General features: G+C 46.9%; 1 protein-coding gene across 1 annotated transcript in view; it reads right to left on the bottom strand.

Annotated features, from left to right (window-relative positions):
• Positions 1-21,151, bottom strand: part of dchs1a (dachsous cadherin-related 1a) — an 82,772-nt gene extending 61,621 nt beyond the window's left edge. Inside the window, exons 1-2 of the mRNA XM_076976237.1 lie at positions 20,812-21,151; positions 11,353-13,173 (exon numbers count right to left, since the gene is read on the bottom strand). Coding sequence (XP_076832352.1) covers positions 11,353-13,122 — 1,770 coding nt within the window. The 5' untranslated portion in view covers positions 13,123-13,173; positions 20,812-21,151. The remainder of the gene's footprint in view (positions 1-11,352; positions 13,174-20,811) is intronic.

Below are 21,151 nucleotides of genomic sequence, written 5' to 3'. Positions count from 1 at the left end.
AGCAGAAGAGAGGCTCGTAAATAAGGAGGTGTTCTTAAGCGGCGCTGACAGAGACGGCGACGGGGGGCGGCGGCCCGATGCCGATGTCGAGCGTGATGTATGGCGTGCTGACTCAAGAGAAACGCCAACAGCTTTACCTGCACTGAAGCTTCCAGAAAGCCGAGCGCCGCTCTGCCGGGCGAAGGGCGGAGATCCTGCTGGCCGGTACCCGCCCCGCCGACCTGGTTGGGTGGCACCCGTTTGGATCAGCTGTGAGTCTGGGACGCATGGATTGCATGGTGCCAGAGCTTTCTTTGCAAGACTTTGATCAGAACAGCAATCGCTTTGATGGTCCATGAGACCATGTGTGAGAACCTGTGTATATTAAACCTTTTAATGCTGAATATGGATATAGAAGGTTTCCTTTTAAGGCTTTGAGGTTTTTAAGGTTTTTTTTTAAGGTCTTTGCTGACATTTTATGCACCCCGTTCAAGTAATAATCAGTGTTTTTATGTTTAGATTAGATGTTGATATATGGTTACTGATGCTGAAGCAAAACCAAATAGACTTCATACAGGCAAAGGAAATACAGGCAATATATTCAGCATTGCACTACCCAGAATTCTCCACAGCATTACTTCATGTATAATGAATAATGTTTCTGGAAGACAACTAGAGCATATGGAATGAGCACACAGTCTGCATTCACTCTGATTGATTTCCATGCCTAAGTGTTAAGTGATTGGTTAACGTTTGAATGATCAGTGTTAACTCCCCCCCTCAAAACGAACTCGCTGTCAGATTTAAAGCCCATGCGCACGGGTGTAGTCTGATCAAAGTCACAGTGGTGTGAAGGAGGTGAAATTACACACAGGCCAGTGTGTTGAGTCATACGCGTGGAAGAAACTGGCAAGCCCTCAGCAGCATGTCTTGGTGAGAATTGTGAGGCTTTGATAAAGTTAGTACATTTGCACTGGAGTCAAGACTTCACACGGAGCTCGGCGTGTTAGTTCCCCCATTTGCTTTCCTGTCAGTCAGTACATGAGACGAAGTCAGAATTCAAAGCTAAACCTCCCCCTGCCGTTGAGGACAGCAGCAGGTTTGGAAAGAGGTGGCTGATCTCCTAAAGTTCTCCAGGGTTCCAGCCAGTCAGGCTTCACACAACAGACTTGTTTGAGGGAGACAGGAACAGCCGTAAGTCTCCACACTGCCACATCGCTGCACTGTCTGGCCCCTGTAAGGTGGATTCTGTCAGACTCAGGAAGGAAGTCGTGCAGAATTGGGTAGCTCAGGAGCGAAAGGCATGCCGAAGTTGGAATGACGCTGGCGCTTGGTGGAGGGGTTCAGTTCAAAGTGCGGACCGTGGCTGACGGATCTCTAGCAGGGAGCCAAGCCCCGCATTGCAGGTATTGCGTGAGGCAACATTTCATCCCCACTCTGTAACACTCAATCATAAAACCATCCCGATGCGAATCAGAAATGAAAACAGATGTCCGAGTCTCGATTCTCCCCGGCATTGCTACGCCCATGTTTGCCAATGCTACACCATGTTTGCCAATGCTACACCATGTTTCGCCACTCCTTCTACTGCTTCGCTTTCTCCATCATCCACACTACCGTCTCAGGCTCCCTTTAACAGATCTGATCATTCATTAAATCCCCAGGGGGCTGTGGATCCCCGGTAGAGAGTACGCAGTCTCGCCAGTGTGTGATTGGTCGTATAAGACTAGTACCTGTGTTCAAATTGTAAAGTGAAGGTGGCATCACAGTGTGGATTTCCAAAACTACCCCTGATATGTCCTCTGAGGCTTACCGTCACTGTGTTCAAGGAGGGTAAGAACACGGCTCCGCAAACAAACTAGTGAAAAGCGGATGTGAAGGAAGGTCACGAGGTTTCCAGCCATCGTTGGCAAGAAGATCCAAAAGCTCCTTCCTCCTTCTGTGAGGTGGACAGCTCGATGTCCCCTGTATTTATGGACTGGGAGGAAGGCGTGATGGATGGCTGCTTTAGAAGGATCCTGGACAAACACTAAGCAGTTTGGCTTCCCCCCTCCATGAGAATCGCGCACGAGCCATGCGGGGAGGAGCCTGCCCATAATAAATCCGTCTCATTCCTGCATTCCTGAAGGTGAAGATCTGAGTCCCACAGGTGCATTCGAGTCGACCTGGAGCCGAATTCAGGGCAGCCCGTCGCCTTGCAGTTGCATATTTATGATGTTCTAATGAAGAGCCCCGCAAGAGAATTTTTTGCAGTAATTTATAATACAACTGTACATGTATTTTTCATGGACGAACACATTTTCCTTAAAATACACCCAAGACTGTCAGAAACACCAGTGCTACTGCTTTAGGTTCCGACAGGCATCGTAAGAAAATTCCAGAAAAGTGTGAATATGCCAAAGAGGTTGATTATGGCTTTATGGAAATTTCGACGGGTAGGCATCTATCCAAATGGAGAGAGAGAGATTAGATGACCAAAATGAACCTGAATGTCTGGTCCCAGGGTAAACGAAAAGATCGTTTTGAGCAACACTTATTTTACCCATAATGTCCTCATAAATTTAAAATGAAACCCAGTCAAACCCAGTTATGCTCAGCCACCTTAACATAGCCAGTTGGCTATCTGACCAAGCACTAAGCAAATTGATTCTGAGCACGAGCAGGGGGGGCAGTCTGACCACAAGCCCTGGCTGCAGACCTCGTCCCTCTTGTCTACAGTTCCCGGGCTTCTTGCTTTCTCATTATTGTGACTGGCAGGGCGTAATCGGAGGCTTGAGAAGGTTGGCACATGTCGGGGATACATTCCTTAGAGAGGTCTGGACGAGGACGTAGGCCAAGATACATGGAGCAGGACAAGGGCGATTCCAAAAAAGCCTTTTCATGCCATTACAGAACAAAGTGCAATATACCCAGGGTATACTTATCTGATTTACATAGCTTAATAACATATGCCCATTCAATTGGGCATAAATGAATCTGAATATGTAAATGTTGTAGGTCACTTTCAGGCAATTGGTTGACTTTATTTTGCACCTAAACACTATTGTAATCTGACAAAAAAAACCTGACAGTTATGTAACTCCAGTTCTCCTCTGACAGTGTGATAATGAGCGGCTCTCCATAGGATGGCCTCAGACAAAGCTGGACTCTACCTATCTCTCTAAACTTATTTGCATTTTCCATATGCATAGCCGCAAAAGACTTATTTGTTACGGTTATGTAAGGGGTGAAGATGAATTGCACAAGAACACAAGATAAAATCATGATGCTACATTTTTAGCATTGCCCTACTTAAAAGTAACCAGTTAATTTTAAGTGGCTGGGTGGACTTATTTTTATCCCCCCTTCACAAACGCACGTGGACAACAGCAGGTGTAGCCGTACTGTAAAGATCATCTTCTTACAACACGACCCATAAAACAGCAGCTGTATCACCAGACGACAAAGCACCTGAATGACATGCACTGCAGTGAAAATGGAGAGGAAGCAGAGCCGTCACCCAGCCTGCATGTGTGTGTGTGTGTGTGTGTGTGTGTGTGTGTGTGTGTGTGTGTGTGTGTGTGTGTGGACCACCCCCCCACCGACCCGTCTGTCAGTGGATTCTCGCCCTTCCGGAGACTCCTGGCAGAGAGTCCGAGAGGCTCCACTCACCTGCTCCGGATGGTCTGGCACGTGGAACCCAGCCTCTCTGATGGCAATCAGTTGTCCCTCGAGCCGAATCCCCTCCCTGCCCCTTTTCCAGATGTGAATAGGAGGTAAATGCTGTCTGGTTTCCTGAGATCCAGACCCTGGAGGGGTCTGTACCCGGCTGGTGCACACACACACATACACTCCACGGCTCAAAGAGAGATGTGACACACACAGAATCACTGTTCACCCCTCTAAATAATAAGTGACTGTGTACTAGAAGCCCATGTGCTTCAGAAGTATCAGAATGGAATTCAGCACAAAGCAGAGTGCATTTCTCATTTAGCGCTATTGAACAGTGAGTTATGTGGTCCATCTCAGAAGAATCGGCATGTAGCCTAGGGGAAATGTGTTTTTTTGTTCTTTTAGGCAACCTCAGTCACACTACTCAGCGGGCAAACCGCCCTAATCATTAGAGAGAACTGCTGAAAGCCGTTTATCAACTGCCGGCGTGATTGGTGGGAGCCTATCAAACTGCACTGGCATCGTAATCGCCAAGTGTGCATACGTCTTTCTCTCTTTCCACAGTAGTGGCTGATTGCACCGCGGAGCCCTAAACGTGTCAGTAACGAGCACTATGGTGGCTACCGTTCTCACTCACGCTCCAATAAATCCAGCCTTCTCCCTCCGGCTACACTTGGACGAGAGCTCCCGTTGGAGGAATAGATGGCTGCTTGGCCACAACAGTCTCGAGGCCCCGACTTGGACCATCAGAGCATCACATGTTCTCCAACACTGTGCCACTGCTTGGCTTCAGCGTAGGTGCCTGAGGAAGTATTACATTTGCTAACACATTGAGCAGCCCATATCGTTTCCTGCAATTTGGCTGCCCAGCGTAAATACCGCACCAGACCGCAGGGACGGGGGTATCGGCCCCGCGGCGTTTACGCCACAGAGCCGCTGGTATCGGCCCCATGGCACAGAGAAAGAGAAACAAAGCAAGAACCAGACCTCCCTCGAGCAGTAGGCCTACACCACCAATACTGCACAAACACACATCGCTTTCTCACCACTTTGATCATGGGCCATTGCTAAGGGCCACCTTGATTACATGGTTTGTGCATTAAAAAAATTACACCAGCCTAAACTAGTAATTTTAGCTATTTCAGAAAGCCGTGCATCACTTAGTATTAACTGCATCGTTCTCAAAACTGAAGACTTCGTGGAGCCATTTGGTGAACAATTTTCTCTTTTTTTTCCTGAACAAATGGAAATCTGTAAATATTCATGAAGATACCCATAACCTTTTCATTTTTAATGATATGTTGTGAATTTCCTATATGGGCTAGCAGACATGGGTTATTTGTAATTTAGCCTGCTCTGACTACTATTCACGATCACACAATTACACGGTTCTAACTTACATTTTGGTCAAAGGAGAATTCTTGTATGCATATGATATCTTTCAGCAAAAAAACGTTCAGCTCAAAACGTTGCCTCCTCTGTTACTCTGAAGCCTGTTACAACTTTGTCAGATAAAATCTTGTCATTCAAAGGTTCCATCTTACGCAGAAGCAGAATAGCTGAGGTTCAGCTGTGTCCAAGCTCCGTTTATTTGGAAACCCTGGTGAAAGTGCAGACATCAGCCTCTGTCTAGCACTGCATGAACCCCGATGGAAAGCTGATGGCCTTTTGTCTGTGGTAGAGCAGTGGGTATCTGTCACTGGGTATCTGTTTTAAGACAGTAAGGTCAGTAGCATCTTGTGCAAATACTGAACAAAGGCTAGGATGTGTCAACAAAAGCCAGCCACATGGCAGCGTGTTTGAGGCCAAATGAGGTAAACGCACGCTACTGACCTGGGATCAGGTCCATGTGAAAGCTTTACAGATCCTGCACAACCTCACAGTCCTGAGGTGACTTAAAAATGACTTCGCTATGGGAACAATAGTTACTTTACTATGGAGATAATATTTCACAATTAAACAATTTAAGAAATCTGGGGACTAGAGTCTGGATCATTAAAGTAACACGTAATATTTTACAAGGAAATTATATTTACAGTCGCCCCCCCCAGCCTCTTGGCACTGTGGTTAGATACCGTGTTGGAGTTTTGGGGGAAAAAAGAGCACTTTGGTAGTAAAACATATCAACATAGCCTGAGCATTGATAGATCAAAATAGGTGTGAAAGTGTTAAGTGAGCATATTACTATAGTAATGTATATAAAGTGGAAGAAACAGCCTTGGTAATGTATGAAATCAATGGTAAACAAGAGTGATCCTTGGAGTTCGTATCAAAAATGAGAATGGAAAACTCATATTTCAACACACATTTTTCACTTCAACAGCTCACAAAAAGGTTGGCCCATAACAGGCCACTTACGAGATCGCCGTGACCTTAATTTACAGTGTCTAAACATACATTCCTGTGTCTGTGAGATCACTTGATAGCTTCTGAGAATATGGCTTCGATAGATTTGAGAATTTCAAGGGTACAAAAAGTGTCTGAAACATGACATGGCTCTAGTGATTAAGGAAACACGCACTGGAAGCTCTATTTGGTGTCCCAACAAGACCCCAAATGTTTATTACAACATTACAAACTAGACTCAACTGCTTTTATGTTGTGTACTGGAGTAAATCATTACCATTCAGGCCAGACAACACAACGGGTGAAGCCACATAAGAGCATTTCTGGGACTCGGAGACACAGCAGCTACATAATACATCCATGGGAAAGAGAGAGGAGCCCAACGGTTGCACAGCAGTAGAAAATGATTTTAAAAAGGCTGAATTATACTCTGGTTGAATTGTAGTTTTTTAGTTTAAAAACATCCCACTTGGGATGTTGAAGTGCTTCCTGGTTCTTCGTTTTCCCACGCTGTGTACGCTCTCTTGTTGGAAGAAGAGTCAGACACGGTGGCGTGGCACAGCTCTGCGTGTACATCACAGGCTGCTCTGAAATGAGTGAAATACTTCAAATTGTCCCGAACCGGAACACCCCATTGGAAGAAATGGCAATGAAGCACAAAGATGGTCTCAAAGTAAGAAAAACACAGCAAAGTGCATCATTCAATGCCCGGAGGTAATGCTCGGAGTGCTGTTGATGAATGAGATGTTGTATTGGTAATCTCTTTTCAAGGACAGTTCAGTGCCTGGAGTTCACTGTGACACAGAGCTGCCAAGGCACGGATGAGACTGGAGTCGTCTCGAGGACGGCATGGAAAACTGATAAACGCCCACATTTCACTCCCAGGTCTCCTGACTATACCAATAGAAAAATATTTCCCCTCAGGCTCACAAGCGTCCAGCCTCTTCTCAGGTATCAGAGGGGCCCCTGGCAATGACAGGCCTGTTCAGGACTCTTTGAGCTGGAGATATGTCCTCATACTCTCCTAATGACTTATGAAGTGTGATCAGATAAGGGCCCTAGACACACAAGGCTCCCCACCAGATGGAGGAAGAAGCCCCCTCAAATCCAGGTCACCTCCACGTTTTAGGCAGGAGCATGTCATTACTCATTTCTCCTCTTCGGCTGCCTGGGGAACCTTTCTCATCTTTCCACCGGAGCCATCATAATGTGTAGTCTATGGACCCAGTCCCACAGTGGGGCAGATCTTACCCCCGCCAACACCCAGGGCAGCAGCTTAATTTAACCACATCCCAGCACAACTGTGGCCTACTGTGGAGAAACTGTTATCCAGAATCCATCATGGCGCTAGACGTAGCAAGAAAAAAAGAAACAAGAAGTACAAATGGTGAGCTTTTAAAGGTAGGAGCAGTGTGAGGGCCTTTAGAAATGCAGTGTAGGACTAACAAGCCCACGCTAACGGGCGATTGTGTTGGGCACTCAATGAATCTGAATGGTACAAAAAAAACCTTCCTGGCTCATTGTGTATCGGAAACCTGTGGAGCAACCACACTCCATCTCGTTCACGGTACTCTTTATTCAGCTCATTAAGAAAAGGGAGTCTTGTCTAAATGTACCAATTATGCAGCTGCACCACTTGGTCAGGGGTAGAAGGAAGAAAAAAAAACTTCTCATCGGCCCCAAAGCAGGCCGCAGCCGGGGGCTCGGCTGGAGAGCGCGGCTGGAGAGCGCAATGAATGGGACGCGGTGAAGTGTCCCAGCACAGGACGCACAACAAGCACCGGCCGTTCACAGGCATTCACCATGGACGGCTCTTTCAGCAGTTTTCCTCCATGAGAGCTCGCCACATGGAGTGGATGTGCTTTTTGTCTCATCCCATTCGCTGGTCAGAGGACACGGCTTCAGTAGACTAGGGTGTGTGGGTTTGGGGGGCTTCAGTAGACAAGGGTGTGTGGGTCTGAGGGGCTTTAGTAGACAAGGGTGTGTGGGTTTGGGGGGCTTTAGAAGGATTGGGTGTGTGGGTTTGGGGGGCTTTAGTAGGATTGAGTGTGTGGGTTTGGGGGGCTTTAGAAGGATTGGGTGTGTGGGTTTGGGGGCTTCAGTAGACTAGAGTGTGTGGGTTTGGGGGCTTCAGTAGACTAGGGTGTGTGGGTTTGGGGTGCTTCAGTAGACTAGAGTGTGCGTTTGGGGGGCTTCAGTAGACTAGGGTGTGTGGGTTTGGGGTGCTTCAGTAGACTAGGGTGTGTGGGTTTGGGGGACTTCAGTAGACTAGGGTGTGTGGGTTTGGGGGGCTTCAATAGACTAGAGTGTGTGCGTTTGGGGGGCTTCAGTAGACTAGGGTGTGTGGGTTTGGGGTGCTTCAGTAGGCTAGGGTGTGTGGGTTTGGGGGGCTTCAGTAGACTAGGGTGTGTGGGTTTGGGGGGCTTCAGTAGACTAGGGTGTGTGGGTCTGAGGGGCTTTAGTAGACAAGGGTGTGTGGGTTTGGGGGGCTTTAGAAGGATTGGGTGTGTGGGTTTGGGGGGCTTTAGTAGGATTGAGTGTGTGGGTTTGGGGGGCTTTAGAAGGATTGGGTGTGTGGGTTTGGGGGCTTCAGTAGACTAGAGTGTGTGGGTTTGGGGGCTTCAGTAGACTAGGGTGTGTGGGTTTGGGGTGCTTCAGTAGACTAGAGTGTGCGTTTGGGGGGCTTCAGTAGACTAGGGTGTGTGGGTTTGGGGTGCTTCAATAGACTAGAGTGTGTGCGTTTGGGGGGCTTCAGTAGACTAGGGTGTGTGGGTTTGGGGTGCTTCAGTAGGCTAGGGTGTGTGGGTTTGGGGGGCTTCAGTAGACTAGGGTGTGTGGGTTTGGGGGGCTTCAGTAGACTAGGGTGTGTGGGTCTGAGGGGCTTTAGTAGACAAGGGTGTGTGGGTTTGGGGGGCTTTAGAAGGATTGGGTGTGTGGGTTTGGGGGGCTTTAGTAGGATTGAGTGTGTGGGTTTGGGGGGCTTTAGAAGGATTGGGTGTGTGGGTTTGGGGGCTTCAGTAGACTAGAGTGTGTGGGTTTGGGGGCTTCAGTAGACTAGGGTGTGTGGGTTTGGGGTGCTTCAGTAGACTAGAGTGTGCGTTTGGGGGGCTTCAGTAGACTAGGGTGTGTGGGTTTGGGGTGCTTCAGTAGACTAGGGTGTGTGGGTTTGGGGGACTTCAGTAGACTAGGGTGTGTGGGTTTGGGGGGCTTCAATAGACTAGAGTGTGTGCGTTTGGGGGGCTTCAGTAGACTAGGGTGTGTGGGTTTGGGGTGCTTCAGTAGGCTAGGGTGTGTGGGTTTGGGGGGCTTCAGTAGACTAGGGTGTGTGGGTTTGGGGGGCTTCAGTAGACTAGGGTGTGTGGGTTTGGGAGGCTTCAGAGGCATTTCAGCCATGCTGACTACATCACTAACTAAGAAACGACTGAAAAATAAATACATCAGTGCAAACAACCATCCTAAAGTAATGACGGAGTTACTCAATGGGTGAACAGGTTCCACCATTGTACTGCATTCTGCATAGCACAGAATTCTAGTACTGCATAGAGCCAGTGCTAGGACTAGTGAAATGCTGTCATAAAAATAAACTTCATGGCATAATGGCATATTTTTCAGTGAAGCCAACCTGGTTAATTGTTCCACTACTTCTGGCCTGTCTCTGATGGATAGCAAAAGTGACAAAATCTAACTTTAAATGAAACTATGGAAACGGCTCAGCGGTTCCACTAATCACACTCTGCCATTAGAGACAGGGTGGAGAAATCGTGCCCATTTTAAATGTTAAATAAGTTGTGACAATGAGCCTATTGTAATGCCATTTGGACCTGACTTTCGTGTCAGTACGAGGGGGAAAAAAAAAAAAGATGGTGGGAACTTCTTGTGCAAAGATTCAGAGATGGGGTGGGGGGTGGGGGGGGGGGGGGGGGGTTCAGTCGTCAAGAACCTCGCTGAGATGCTTGGATGTGGGTTTGGCAGCAATGTGCACAGTCTGTGCATCATCGTACTCCCAACTGCTCCTGAGCTGCATGCCAACTCCCGTGGAGCTGCGTCCAGTCATGGCACAGCCTGAGAGACGGCTTGCTTTGGACCCTGGCCTTGGCAAGCGCGCCGGCGATGGTTGTTTGGGACAGACTTCCTAACAAAGTCTGTGCTAGCCCCCAGAATACGCTCGTGAGAAGACAGGTCCACCCTCCTGTTATTTGTTATTAATCGGAGAGTGGGGTTTTAAGACCTAAATCCCAAATTTGATCAAAGGACACTGGTCCTTCCAGCCCCTACTTCATGTCTGGAGTAATATCACAATCAGGTAAATTCCCTAAGACATTTTGGGGTAGCAGGCCATCCTTGAAAGACCACTGGGACAGCTTCTTCTCCTGCTTTGAAGCCAAAAGGAGTCAGTAAGTTCAGAAACACCCCACGCACACACCACACACACACACTCACACACACACACACTCCTCCCTTTCCCCAGGGAGACCCGGGGGCCAAGTTCCCGTCTGCTGGACCCGATGTCGACTTAAAGCTGCCTGCATCATCCCCTGCCAGCTCGACTTCACCACAGACAAAGCTGGAGTGTGATTTCAATTAATAGGCGACTATGTGAATGTTCACACGTTCTAAATACACAAAAAGCATCGCAGTGTTTTTTTTTCCTTTGATGCTACTCTGTTGGCAAAAAAATTATTGAGGACACAACAGAGTAGGGGAAGCAAGAGGAGGAAAACTTTACGCTCAGCATATGATGAGACTGGAAACATCGGGGGCGACCACGATGAAAGAGCCCTGGCCAATCACGCCTCCCCCACAACCACCCCGTGTTTTTTTTTTTTTTTTTATGTGCTCCATCACATTTTCACACAGACACACTAAAGGGCATTTAGTCGAATTAGGGAGCATTCATCATACAAAACAGCTCCTGATGGGGACACACTGTAAATGGTGCTAAAATCTTGACTTCGTCTAATTCCGAGGCAGAGCCCGCTGCTTTTAAAATAAAGCTCCCTCGTCCGTTCTCTGTTACCCTGGAAACCTTTGTGAGGTGAAGATGAGGACAGCCAGTAAAGAGCAAATCCCCTTCAGTCAGAGGACAGCAGGTAACTAATAACTCATGAGCTCCAACCTAAACAGAGGTTCCCTCTAAACTCTCCCAAACGTCCAATGGTTCACAGCAGTGCTGAAGTCAATTTCCTAAAATGACTTTCCCCAAACGCAAGTTTCTGTATTTGCCATTTCATGTATGGTCATATAAATCGAATACACAGTGTCAATGACAAAATGTTCACACTTGCAGATTAAACATGATAATCTTACACACATTTTGCCCAGAGACTAACCAGAAATAAGTCAGTCACTGTGAAGAGAAAGAAAGACCAGCCATACCTCCATGAAACAGGTTCCTGCTGCAGTGTTCTCCTTAAGGGAGGCATTGTAGAACTTGCTTCCAAAGACAGGTTCATTGTCGTTAATATCCTGCAGGATGACTTTGACCACAGCGGTGGAGGAAAGAGGTGGTCTGCCTTTGTCTGTAGCCACCACGGTCACATGAGGAGAGTTGTCCATCTCATAATCCAGCTGCGTAAGAGTAGTGATGATGCCCGTGATGACATCAATACTGAACCAGTCAGAGTGAGTGTCTGGATTCCTCAGAATGCTGTACTGTATCTCCCCATTAGAGCCCTGGTCTTCGTCTCGTGCGGTTACCTGAAGTACAAAGCTCCCCGGGAAGATGACCTCTGGGATGACCTGCATGTATTCTTTTTGGTCAAACAAAGGTGGGTTGTCATTGACATCTGTCACCTGGATGGTAAATGAAGACTCGGCTCTTAACGGAGGGGTACCAGAATCTGTGGCCATGACCCTTAGCTCATAACGGTCCTGCTCTTCACGATCCAGGATGTCGTCTACACAAATAAGGTAAATGATGCTGTCTTTAGTGGTTAGGGCAAACTTACCCTCTCCGCCCTCCAAAGACACATTGACATTAGAGTATTCGCCGTAATCCGGGTCTGTCACGGAGATCCGTGCCACATACTGGCCGGGTTGCGCTCCTTCCGATATGCGCGGCGAGCCATCTTCACTGAGGAAGATTATAGTCATGGTGGGCTGGTTGTCATTGTAGTCTCGCACGTGAACAGTGACAAAGGTGTTGGTGATTTCAGGGTGTGTGGAGTTGTCCCTAGCCTGTATCACCAGCTCGTGAACTTTCCGCATCTCATAGTCTAAGGGCTTGTTGAGAGTTATCACCCCAGTGCGCGAGTTGATGACAAAGTAGTGATTGGGGTCGCTCTGCCTCCTGTTGATCTCATAAAGCACCAGGCCATTATCGCCCTCGTCAGCATCAGAAGCAAAAACCTGCAGAATGTTATTACCCGGCTGCAGGTTCTCTGAGATTGTGGCGTGGTACCGGCTCTGGTTAAACACTGGCGCATTGTCATTGATGTCCTGCACGGTCACGTCTAGGATCATCTGGCCGGTCTTCTTGGGAGAGCCACCATCAAACGCCTCTAAGAGGAGAGTATAGGAAGACTCTTTCTCCCTGTCCAAAATGGCATTGACAACCAGGTCCAAGTAAAGCACCTGATTGGATCCCCTCTTGGTTTCTAGAAGAAATGCCTGCCCCATGTTCCCGTCCGTTATGATGTAACCTTGAGTGGTCAGGTGGTCCTTGTCGCCATCCAAGGCTGGCTCCAGGGGAAACCTGGTGCCTATGGTGGTCTGCTCAGGGATTATGAAAGTGGCTCGTTTCCTAGGGAACGTTGGAACATGATCGTTGATGTCGTTGACTAAAATGGTCACCTCCACCGTCACTCCGGTCATGGTGACCGCTATGAAGTTGTAACGGTCCTGTATTTCCCGGTCCAAGACCTTTGCTGTCTTTATGATACCCGTACTCTCATCGATGTCCAGGTCCACACTGACACCCGTTCCCTCGAGGTCGGAGATGAAGTAAAGAGACGCCGTGACCCCCGGCGGCAGGCCGGCGCTGATGTCTCCGATCACGGTTCCAGCCGGCTGCTCCTCGTCTAGCTGGAGCTCCAGCGTCCCCGGCACGGCGGACGAGTGAGCCGCGGAGGGTTCCAGAGCCACACAGAGGAGCAGAAGCAGCATCCTGTCCCACGCCCTGCCCCCACGCAATCGCTCCACCGCCATCCTTCCCACCTCTGTCAATGTGCTCGTGGTTTCAGTCGCTCCTTACACAACCTAAAAAAAAACAGAAAGACAACGTCAGTGTGAGCAACAGCAGCTAACTCTGACCTGCGGACAAAGACATTCACCTCTGCCAACATCTGAATAGTATTTGGGGGGGGGGGGGGTTACAGTAAGTTAGGAACACTCAAGAAGAATTCCATACACTGCAGTGGGTTCCTAACCTCTCAGTGCATAACACACCTCTCAGACACACATTCTTATACATTATCCTCACCTAATAACTCAATACCTTATCCTTCTTAAAAAAAAGTGGAAGAGAAAGTACAAGCTCACCGTACAAGTCCAGGAAAATGACAGTAACGGCCTGCACTGCCTCGTCCTTCCAGTCAAATTAAATAAGGACAGGTCCTCCTCTGTGGGCCAAGGGACCTCCTCTGTGCTTGGACTGTAACAGTACCCTGTGGTACATCTGAACATGGGCCTAACGCGTGTTACAAAGACTCCGAGACCTGCCTGAATGTTGACACACACCCCCAGGCATGGCCTGAGCCCTGATATCGAGAGTCTGAAAGTTCCTTCACAATATTGACTGCTCCCTCCGTAGCTATTTCTTCTGGGGTGTTAACTTGAGGAATGTCATTTTCTACCTGTCATTAGAGTGAGACAGAGAGCTAAAACAGAGAGTTCTGCTACCAAAAAGAAAAAAAAACAGTGTTCTCCTCCAAGAATGCTCCACTGTAGACTAGTTTGACGCAAATATCTAAGCCCCGTGGAGTCATCAAAGCACGAGGAACATTAACTCAATATAGACACGCCAATCATAACAGACTTACAATTAGGGTACTAAAATGTGAATTGGCCAACCGCAAAGAGTGCACTCCTGGCTCCTGTGAACTCCCTAGTACTGGAAATTAGTGATTTTTCATCCATAAAATTATGGCTTGTGGACTCACAGCCCTATGACGACCAAGATGTTCAATGTGTGAAGTAAAGCTTTTCAAATGATTCCAGGGTTAGTTCCAGCTGGTGAATGTGTTATAAATACTCATGACAGGGGATTAAATATTTACATATGCTTGTTAAATGATCTCGAGTCTTCCAATCTCTACCTTTTAGTACGAGTGGATAACTCCTCAGCAACAAAGATTTGACGATAATCTTACGCACACAAAAACACCTGAGGTAGAAACATTAGTCTGGAACGGATTGCAAAAATAAGAACGAACTAAATCAGGTTTCTGGTGAGGGAACGAAGTGAAAGAGCTCATCAAAATAAACTGCTGAATAATGTGAATCTACCCAAGAAAGTGAATCAAAGTTTGAGCTGAGTTTACATTAGGTTTGCTAAAGACTAATGTGTATAGAAGAGATCTTTTAGTGTGTTCCAAAGCTCCAGCCAAAATGGACAGTGATACAGATGGAGGCCTTTTCGCGTGACTGCCCATGCCATGTTGCCTGAGAATTAAAGTCACCTCTGTGTTGCTCAGGTTTCCTCACTTTTAACTAGTTTAATAGTAAAATAGTAAAGTAGTAATAGTATTTTTCTAAATCCCAAACTAGGCATCTTTTAACAGAGAAATTAAGCATTATTCATCTCACACTGAATTGATGACACATGGGCTTTTAGGAGGGGATCTCACCATCTGCAGGGCCACATAAGACCACAGAATGTACTACGGGCAATCAGAACCAATCATGTGTCATGTTCAATCAATGGGGAGGGATCATTTCAGCACATTACTATTCACCATTCGGTTTTATTTACTGCCAAGGTCCGTGTGGAAACGGGACGATGAGTAAGCAGAAATAAACGCTTTCTCCCTCGATTCCCTCTGCGTGAAATAAGAGCAGGCTCCCCCCTGTGGCTCTTAGAGGAGTTGTCTCCTTTCTCACATGTCATTCGCCGTTGCAAGGAATTATTTTGTACTGTGCAGGCAACGTCAGCAGACGTTATTTAGTGGACATACTGCACGTATCAGCATATAGCTGAGTCCCCATACACAAGTGAATAAGTATGACAATTATAATTTACACACATTGTGTGTGTGTGTGTGTGTGTGCAAGAGTGCTGGTGTGACAGATCTGTGCATGCTGTGTGCCTGATTGTGGTGGTCTGTCTCCCCAGTAGTGGTGACAGTGTGTGTGTGTGTGCGTGTGTGTGTGTGTGTGTGTGTGTGTGTGTGTGTGTGTGTGTGTGAGGAAGCAGAGCTGGAGGGCTCCACACAGTCTGGCCTGCACCCTCTCTGGCTTGACTGCATTGTAATTGGGGTGTGCTGGAAGCCTGCCCTGCGCATATGGGAATCCAACACTCATTTCAGTCTGTCAGCATCACAGCGACTACGGCACATACACACACAAGGAAACACTCTTACTCACAAAAGAGAGTAACGTAAGCACACACACATACACTCACACCCACACACATACATATACACACTCCAAGATGTATTTTATGAGCAATAAACAAGTACCAATGCAAACATCAATGTATGTATTTACTTCCTTGGGTCATACACATAAAGCAATTATTATAAAGCATTTAAAATGCCAACATTTTGGAGATGATGCAAAGATTGATTGGTTTCATCTGGAGCACAGAGGCAGTAGCTTGGGCGTTTGCCCCTCAAGCGGAGAACCAATCCCCCCGTAGCTGCGACCCCAGAGACCTGCCCCTTTAGCTAATGGACATAGCAGACCACAGCAGGGCACGCTTGACTTGCATCAGGCGAAGCTTTAGGCACTTACTGTTCTCAGGCCAGAATACGTTTCTTATTCTTGCGTTTAATACCTTGTTAAAGTATATGACAGGGAGAGACGAGAGCGGAGCTGTTCTCAGAACAGTCCCCGTGCAGCCCGTTTCATCAAAGTGTTTTCCAAGGGAGTCCCGATTACTCGAAATATAAAAACCCCCTGCTTTCCACGCAGCTGCCAAAGCTTTAAAAATAGCTTACAGCAGTCAAACTCTGATTGCATCGGGTCCTCGTCCAGCTCGAAGGTGTGAGCGTTCGCTCGGGTTCATTTGGACCCAGTAACGGTAATAAGGGACACGTAGGAAGCACATTTAGTACTTCCTCAAAACGCCGTACGTGAGCTTTCATTTGGTGTCACTGAAATGACTCATTCACCACTTTAATAATACAGCGGCTGGATTTCCCTGTATTAATTTGCCTCAGACAGAATTGACACCGTTTCCTCAGGCTGTTCCTAAACAGCGTTTTCAGTTGCAACAGTTCCTATATAGGAGTGAGACCTACACACATGATTCCCTCATGAACACAGGAAAATAAGGCCCTCAGATCAAAGGAACTTCATCCCTCCTATTTGTAAACCTGCAAAGTAATACAAGACCTGCCATTATAATGAATGTGACGACTGAGGAAAGTGCCTGCAGACATACCGCCTCAGGATGTCGGCTTTATAGCGTCGTTTCAAGTTATGTACCGGTTGGGTCCCACTGAATGTTTTCGGCTTTCCCTCCTTGCTCCTACTTTGGGTCACGCGGTTGACCCTACGCCCAAGATGACAAATCACATGTGGTCCCTAATTATAGAAAACGGCCCGGTTGAAAGGAAAAAAGAAAACATTAGCTTTGTAAGTGCTACAATTTCTGCCTTGATGAAGTCTGACATTAGTAAAGCAAAAACAGGCCTTCCTTATTTACGTAAAACCACAGCCCAATAACATCTAGTGGTCATCTTTAGCCTGTTAACACTGACCCTACCAGGCCAGGGGCATTTCTGGCTGTCCTGCAGCGTTGTTCTGGAGAAGTTTGAGAATCTTCCACCACTGACGTCTCCGCACAAGCATGGATGCTCTCCTCCTTTCGTTAGTAGTTTTTTTTATTCGCTGTAGGGTGCCAAAAAAGCTGACGGAGGAAAAATTTATCTAAACAATCCCAAACAAAGACCTCCATCCAACACTGTTACCATACAGCCAACGCGGGAACACGTCCCCAGCCGGCCAAAGCCATAGCTCTCGCCGCTCATTTCATAGCTCCGCTAGGGGACCCTCCACCACAGCCTCACCAACACCTCGAACGTCAACACAAGAGGTCATGTTTAAAAGCACGAGTACACGAACGCTCAAAATCCGCTTGTAAGTTTAACAGTTTCCAAGAGTTTTGTTCATTTAAAAAGGGTAAGTGAGGCAAAGACACAAGTCTGGCACAAGTGTGAAGCAGAAAAAGGCTTTTATGAAAACGTTTTTGAAGCCAATATAGACAGCAGCAGAAGTGGTCGCCCTTGCCAAGTTATGACTTTGGCCTGAATCCATTAGCCCTTTCGTTCAGTCCGCGCTGCAGAGTCGCACATCCGCAGCAGAAGGCTGGAAACGACAGAAGAAGCCACATGTCTCATCAATAACCCGCACAAATGGAGCATCGTGAAGACCAGTGAGCACCTCTCACTCCCCAGGTCTGACAGCCCAGCTGGTGCGTGTCACCCCGACCGCTGACCGTGTGTTTAACCTCTCCCGGCCTCGTGATTTACACACACTGCCCTTTTAAAAACCTGTCTGGCAAGGTTCTCTTGAAAGCGGCATTCTGCAGTTAGTAATATCGCATCGGTGCATACGTGTTTCCAGAAGACGTGAGTCTGGAGAAGTGATGGAGAAGCACAGGAGCCTTCAGGAGGAAAAACAAGAATACCTTCGGGGAGACCCTGGTGCGTGTTCGCTCCTGTGGTACAACAGAGCTCTAAACACTTGAAAAATAAATAAACAACAGCCTTCGTGGTCTGAGTCACCAGGAGGGGGGGCGGGACACGTGCTGCTGGGCCCTTTGAGCACGACACCGGCCGACACGACTCCAGCCACGGTGGGCTGATTGGAAACGTCTGGTGGCAGACAGTGGAGGGCTCGGCACGGAGTTGACCGCGTGCCGCTCTAACGGGACACAGCCCGGATGCCGTATCGAGGAGATGCTTCACATCCAATATCTTCACGACCCATATGGAGCACAGGAGTTCCCAACAGCTGCACCTCCTGCTAATAAATCAAAACTGTGTGTGTGTGTGTGTGTGTGTGTGTGTGTGTGTGTGTGTGTGTGTGTGTGTTTGTGTCAAAACATGCATGTTATTTATGCATGTAGGAAACATTCGGTTTCCTAGACCCTTAGGACAAAACGGAGGTAATTAGCAAAACAATTACTTTGATATCCATCATAGTTAATAATCTTTGCCTAGGACAACATTGTTGCATTTTACTATCTCCAACAATACCATTGCTCTATAATTTATCTCCATTTATTGTAGATCTTCAAACTAGGAGAGCAAGCGTCCGTTGGACCACAGTCTCAAACCAGATGAAGGAGTCCAGGTCTGACGACACTGGGCCAATAAATGCCGATGGCTGGGGTAAAGAGGCACCCTTCCCAAGTTATTGTCCAGCACTCAGCATGGTAGTATAAAACATGTGTGCAGGCAGCGTCTAATGAGAAAGCCAGCTACTGCCGCAAAGACCTCCACTCCCTAGCGTTCCCTCCTCCCACTGGGTTAACTATCCTGGAAGGCAGATGCTCTAAACGGGGCTAGGCAATCCACACAGGGTTCGGTGTTGCTGTAAGGCTTTCATTCCGGTCCAGCGCTTGGAATAGAAATGGTGCAGACACACCAGCATTCTGCAGGTAACATGTCCTCTGCTCTAAAGGCGCAAGGCCTGATCCCGAGAATAGCTCACCAGACACCTGCACACACAGATCTGTGCACTGCAAAGCAAGCACGGCCAAGCCAGACGTGATATTATTATTTTTTTGCTCTGACCTGGCAAAACAAATGAGATGACAAGGGACGTGATGTTGTGAATGTGGACACATCTGCAATTACCTTAAATTCACTTATTCCGTCTCAGCAGAGACTGGTCCGACACAAAGGGTGAGACAAGCGAGGAGAAATTAATTGTGGTTTTCTAGGGAAGAGTGTCTGATGACATAATCCCTGTAACGCCTTCAAAACCTCAGCCATCTCGTTCGAGACCATTTTCTCAAACATTATACATTTTTGCTCAATCTGAGACATGTTAAAAATGGCTCAAGCGTTAAAACTCCTTTCAACAGCTTGGCTCTATCCAGAAACAATGACACTCCTCGATAGATTTAGCTTTGATTTTCATGGCAGTCTGCTTGTTGCTCTTCAAGAATCAAACACACTAGTGTTCCTAAAAAGCCATCATGCAAATGACTCTAATTTGCACTTAGTTGATTTTTAAGGGTTCAGAGCTGCAGCACCAATCAAGGCAGGCCAGGAACGCAATGTGGGCGGACCACAAAGCCCAAACCCAAGAGAGAAAAAGGTTGTCTTGACAAATGAGTTTGGGTGGAGTGGGTGGAGTAGGTGGAGTGGGGTGGGCTGCAGCACCTTTTTCTAGTACTCCCCAAGCCTAAAAAACCTGGAGGAAACAGTAGCGTAGTGATTAGCCATGTTGTAGCAACCATCACCCAATAAAAACAAGGGACTGGGGAAACGGTAACCAGTTGTGCTGTAATTAATTAATTAGTCCAAGAAACACATTCGCAGTTGCTGAGCACAACGTTGCAATCAAACTGAATATTCATTAGGGCATCGTCTGCAGGATGATTAGGAGTGTGACGTGAATGAGACCCAACAGGGCATTCAGTACAACTGATCCGCACTGAGCAAACAAAAGATTTTCACTGATGAACAACTTCAGAGGAATTGTCCTGCGGGATAAAAGACGAGTTTATATTCACAGGCATATCAGCCAAGTTAATCCAAGAACGAAAGGGAGCTTAGCCTAAGGTCCACATTTGAATTTCAGTGGAGATGCCACTCCAAAATACTCAACTAAAAAAATATTTGAATTAGAAGAGTCAATTAGCAGAGGATTTTGAGTTTGGCATCATTAGTTTCAGCAACTGAGGAATACCAAGACCGCTGCCTCCTGCTGCATTTTAGAACAGCAATTTAAAGTTTGATCATTTAACACATAAAATGTGTTAAATGACTAGTTCACGAGTCGTTCAAAACCTTCATTTATTTTACTTTTTCCTAAATGGAGATATTTACACACCACAGGCACGAAAAAAAAACAAACAAACAAAAAAAAAACAGTACATCCGTCATCCGTCACCCTCAATAAAACAAGAAACAAACTTCTCATTGGCAATGCTTATGTGTACTATATGGTGACACAATCTTGTCAGCTGGCTTCATTTTTGGACATTTTAGTCTCCAGTGCACTCAGAAATGAGAAATTCAGACTTCTGCGCTGCATGCACGGGAACCCAAACTAAATGAGTCCACTATTGTTTAGAACTTCATGCTTCATCCTGGAAGTCTCTGGTTTAGTTATCTTCTGCTAAACAATCCATGAAGTTCAAATTAATGAACACAAGCAATAAAACTATCCAATATATTGCGTTTGCGAGTCATGGAAGTTTCTAATGCTGTTAATAACTCTCGATTAAAAAGTAATTACACGCTGTAAACCAGAACAAAAAAATGAATAATAAAAATGCCTCCTCCTCTTCCTCCTCCTCCTCTCCTTCACATCCAGCCCGGACCAGGTACTGATGCTCTACCCTCGTGATTTCAGTGACCAGCCGCAAGAAGTTCAACAACAAAACTTAACAACACTTCTCATTTTCAATACAACATGCTAATAACTATTAACTATTAATTACTAATGCACATCACATCACGTATAAATAAGCGCACATCTTACAACTGAACTTACATTCATCTGTTCTCGGTTTCTTAGTGAGCTTTTCCAAGTAACGCTCAGACAACAATGGACTTGTCAGGGAGAAAATGACACAAAAAGAAACGGCTCGGTACCGATAAATCCAGTTAAATTATATCCATCTCGAGATCTTCTCCATGTATGTTCTGAACAGATTCCAGGTGTTTGTGTCTGTGTGTTTTCTGCGCGTCTCCAGCTGTCAGCGTCAAAATATTGGTTGCACCGGTTCCGATCGGTTTTCTCTCAACGAAAAGTCTGTGCTGCTAGCAAAACGGACCCAAATCTGGAAGAAACAGAGGACCAAACTCCTGGGTCCAGACTTCAAGCACGCGCT

Source organism: Brachyhypopomus gauderio, chromosome 16 (genome assembly GCF_052324685.1).
Source record: "Brachyhypopomus gauderio isolate BG-103 chromosome 16, BGAUD_0.2, whole genome shotgun sequence".
Classification (NCBI taxonomy): domain Eukaryota; kingdom Metazoa; phylum Chordata; class Actinopteri; order Gymnotiformes; family Hypopomidae; genus Brachyhypopomus; species Brachyhypopomus gauderio.
The sequence above is the reverse complement of the archived record's forward strand: the minus strand, read 5'-3'. Positions and strand labels throughout refer to the sequence as shown.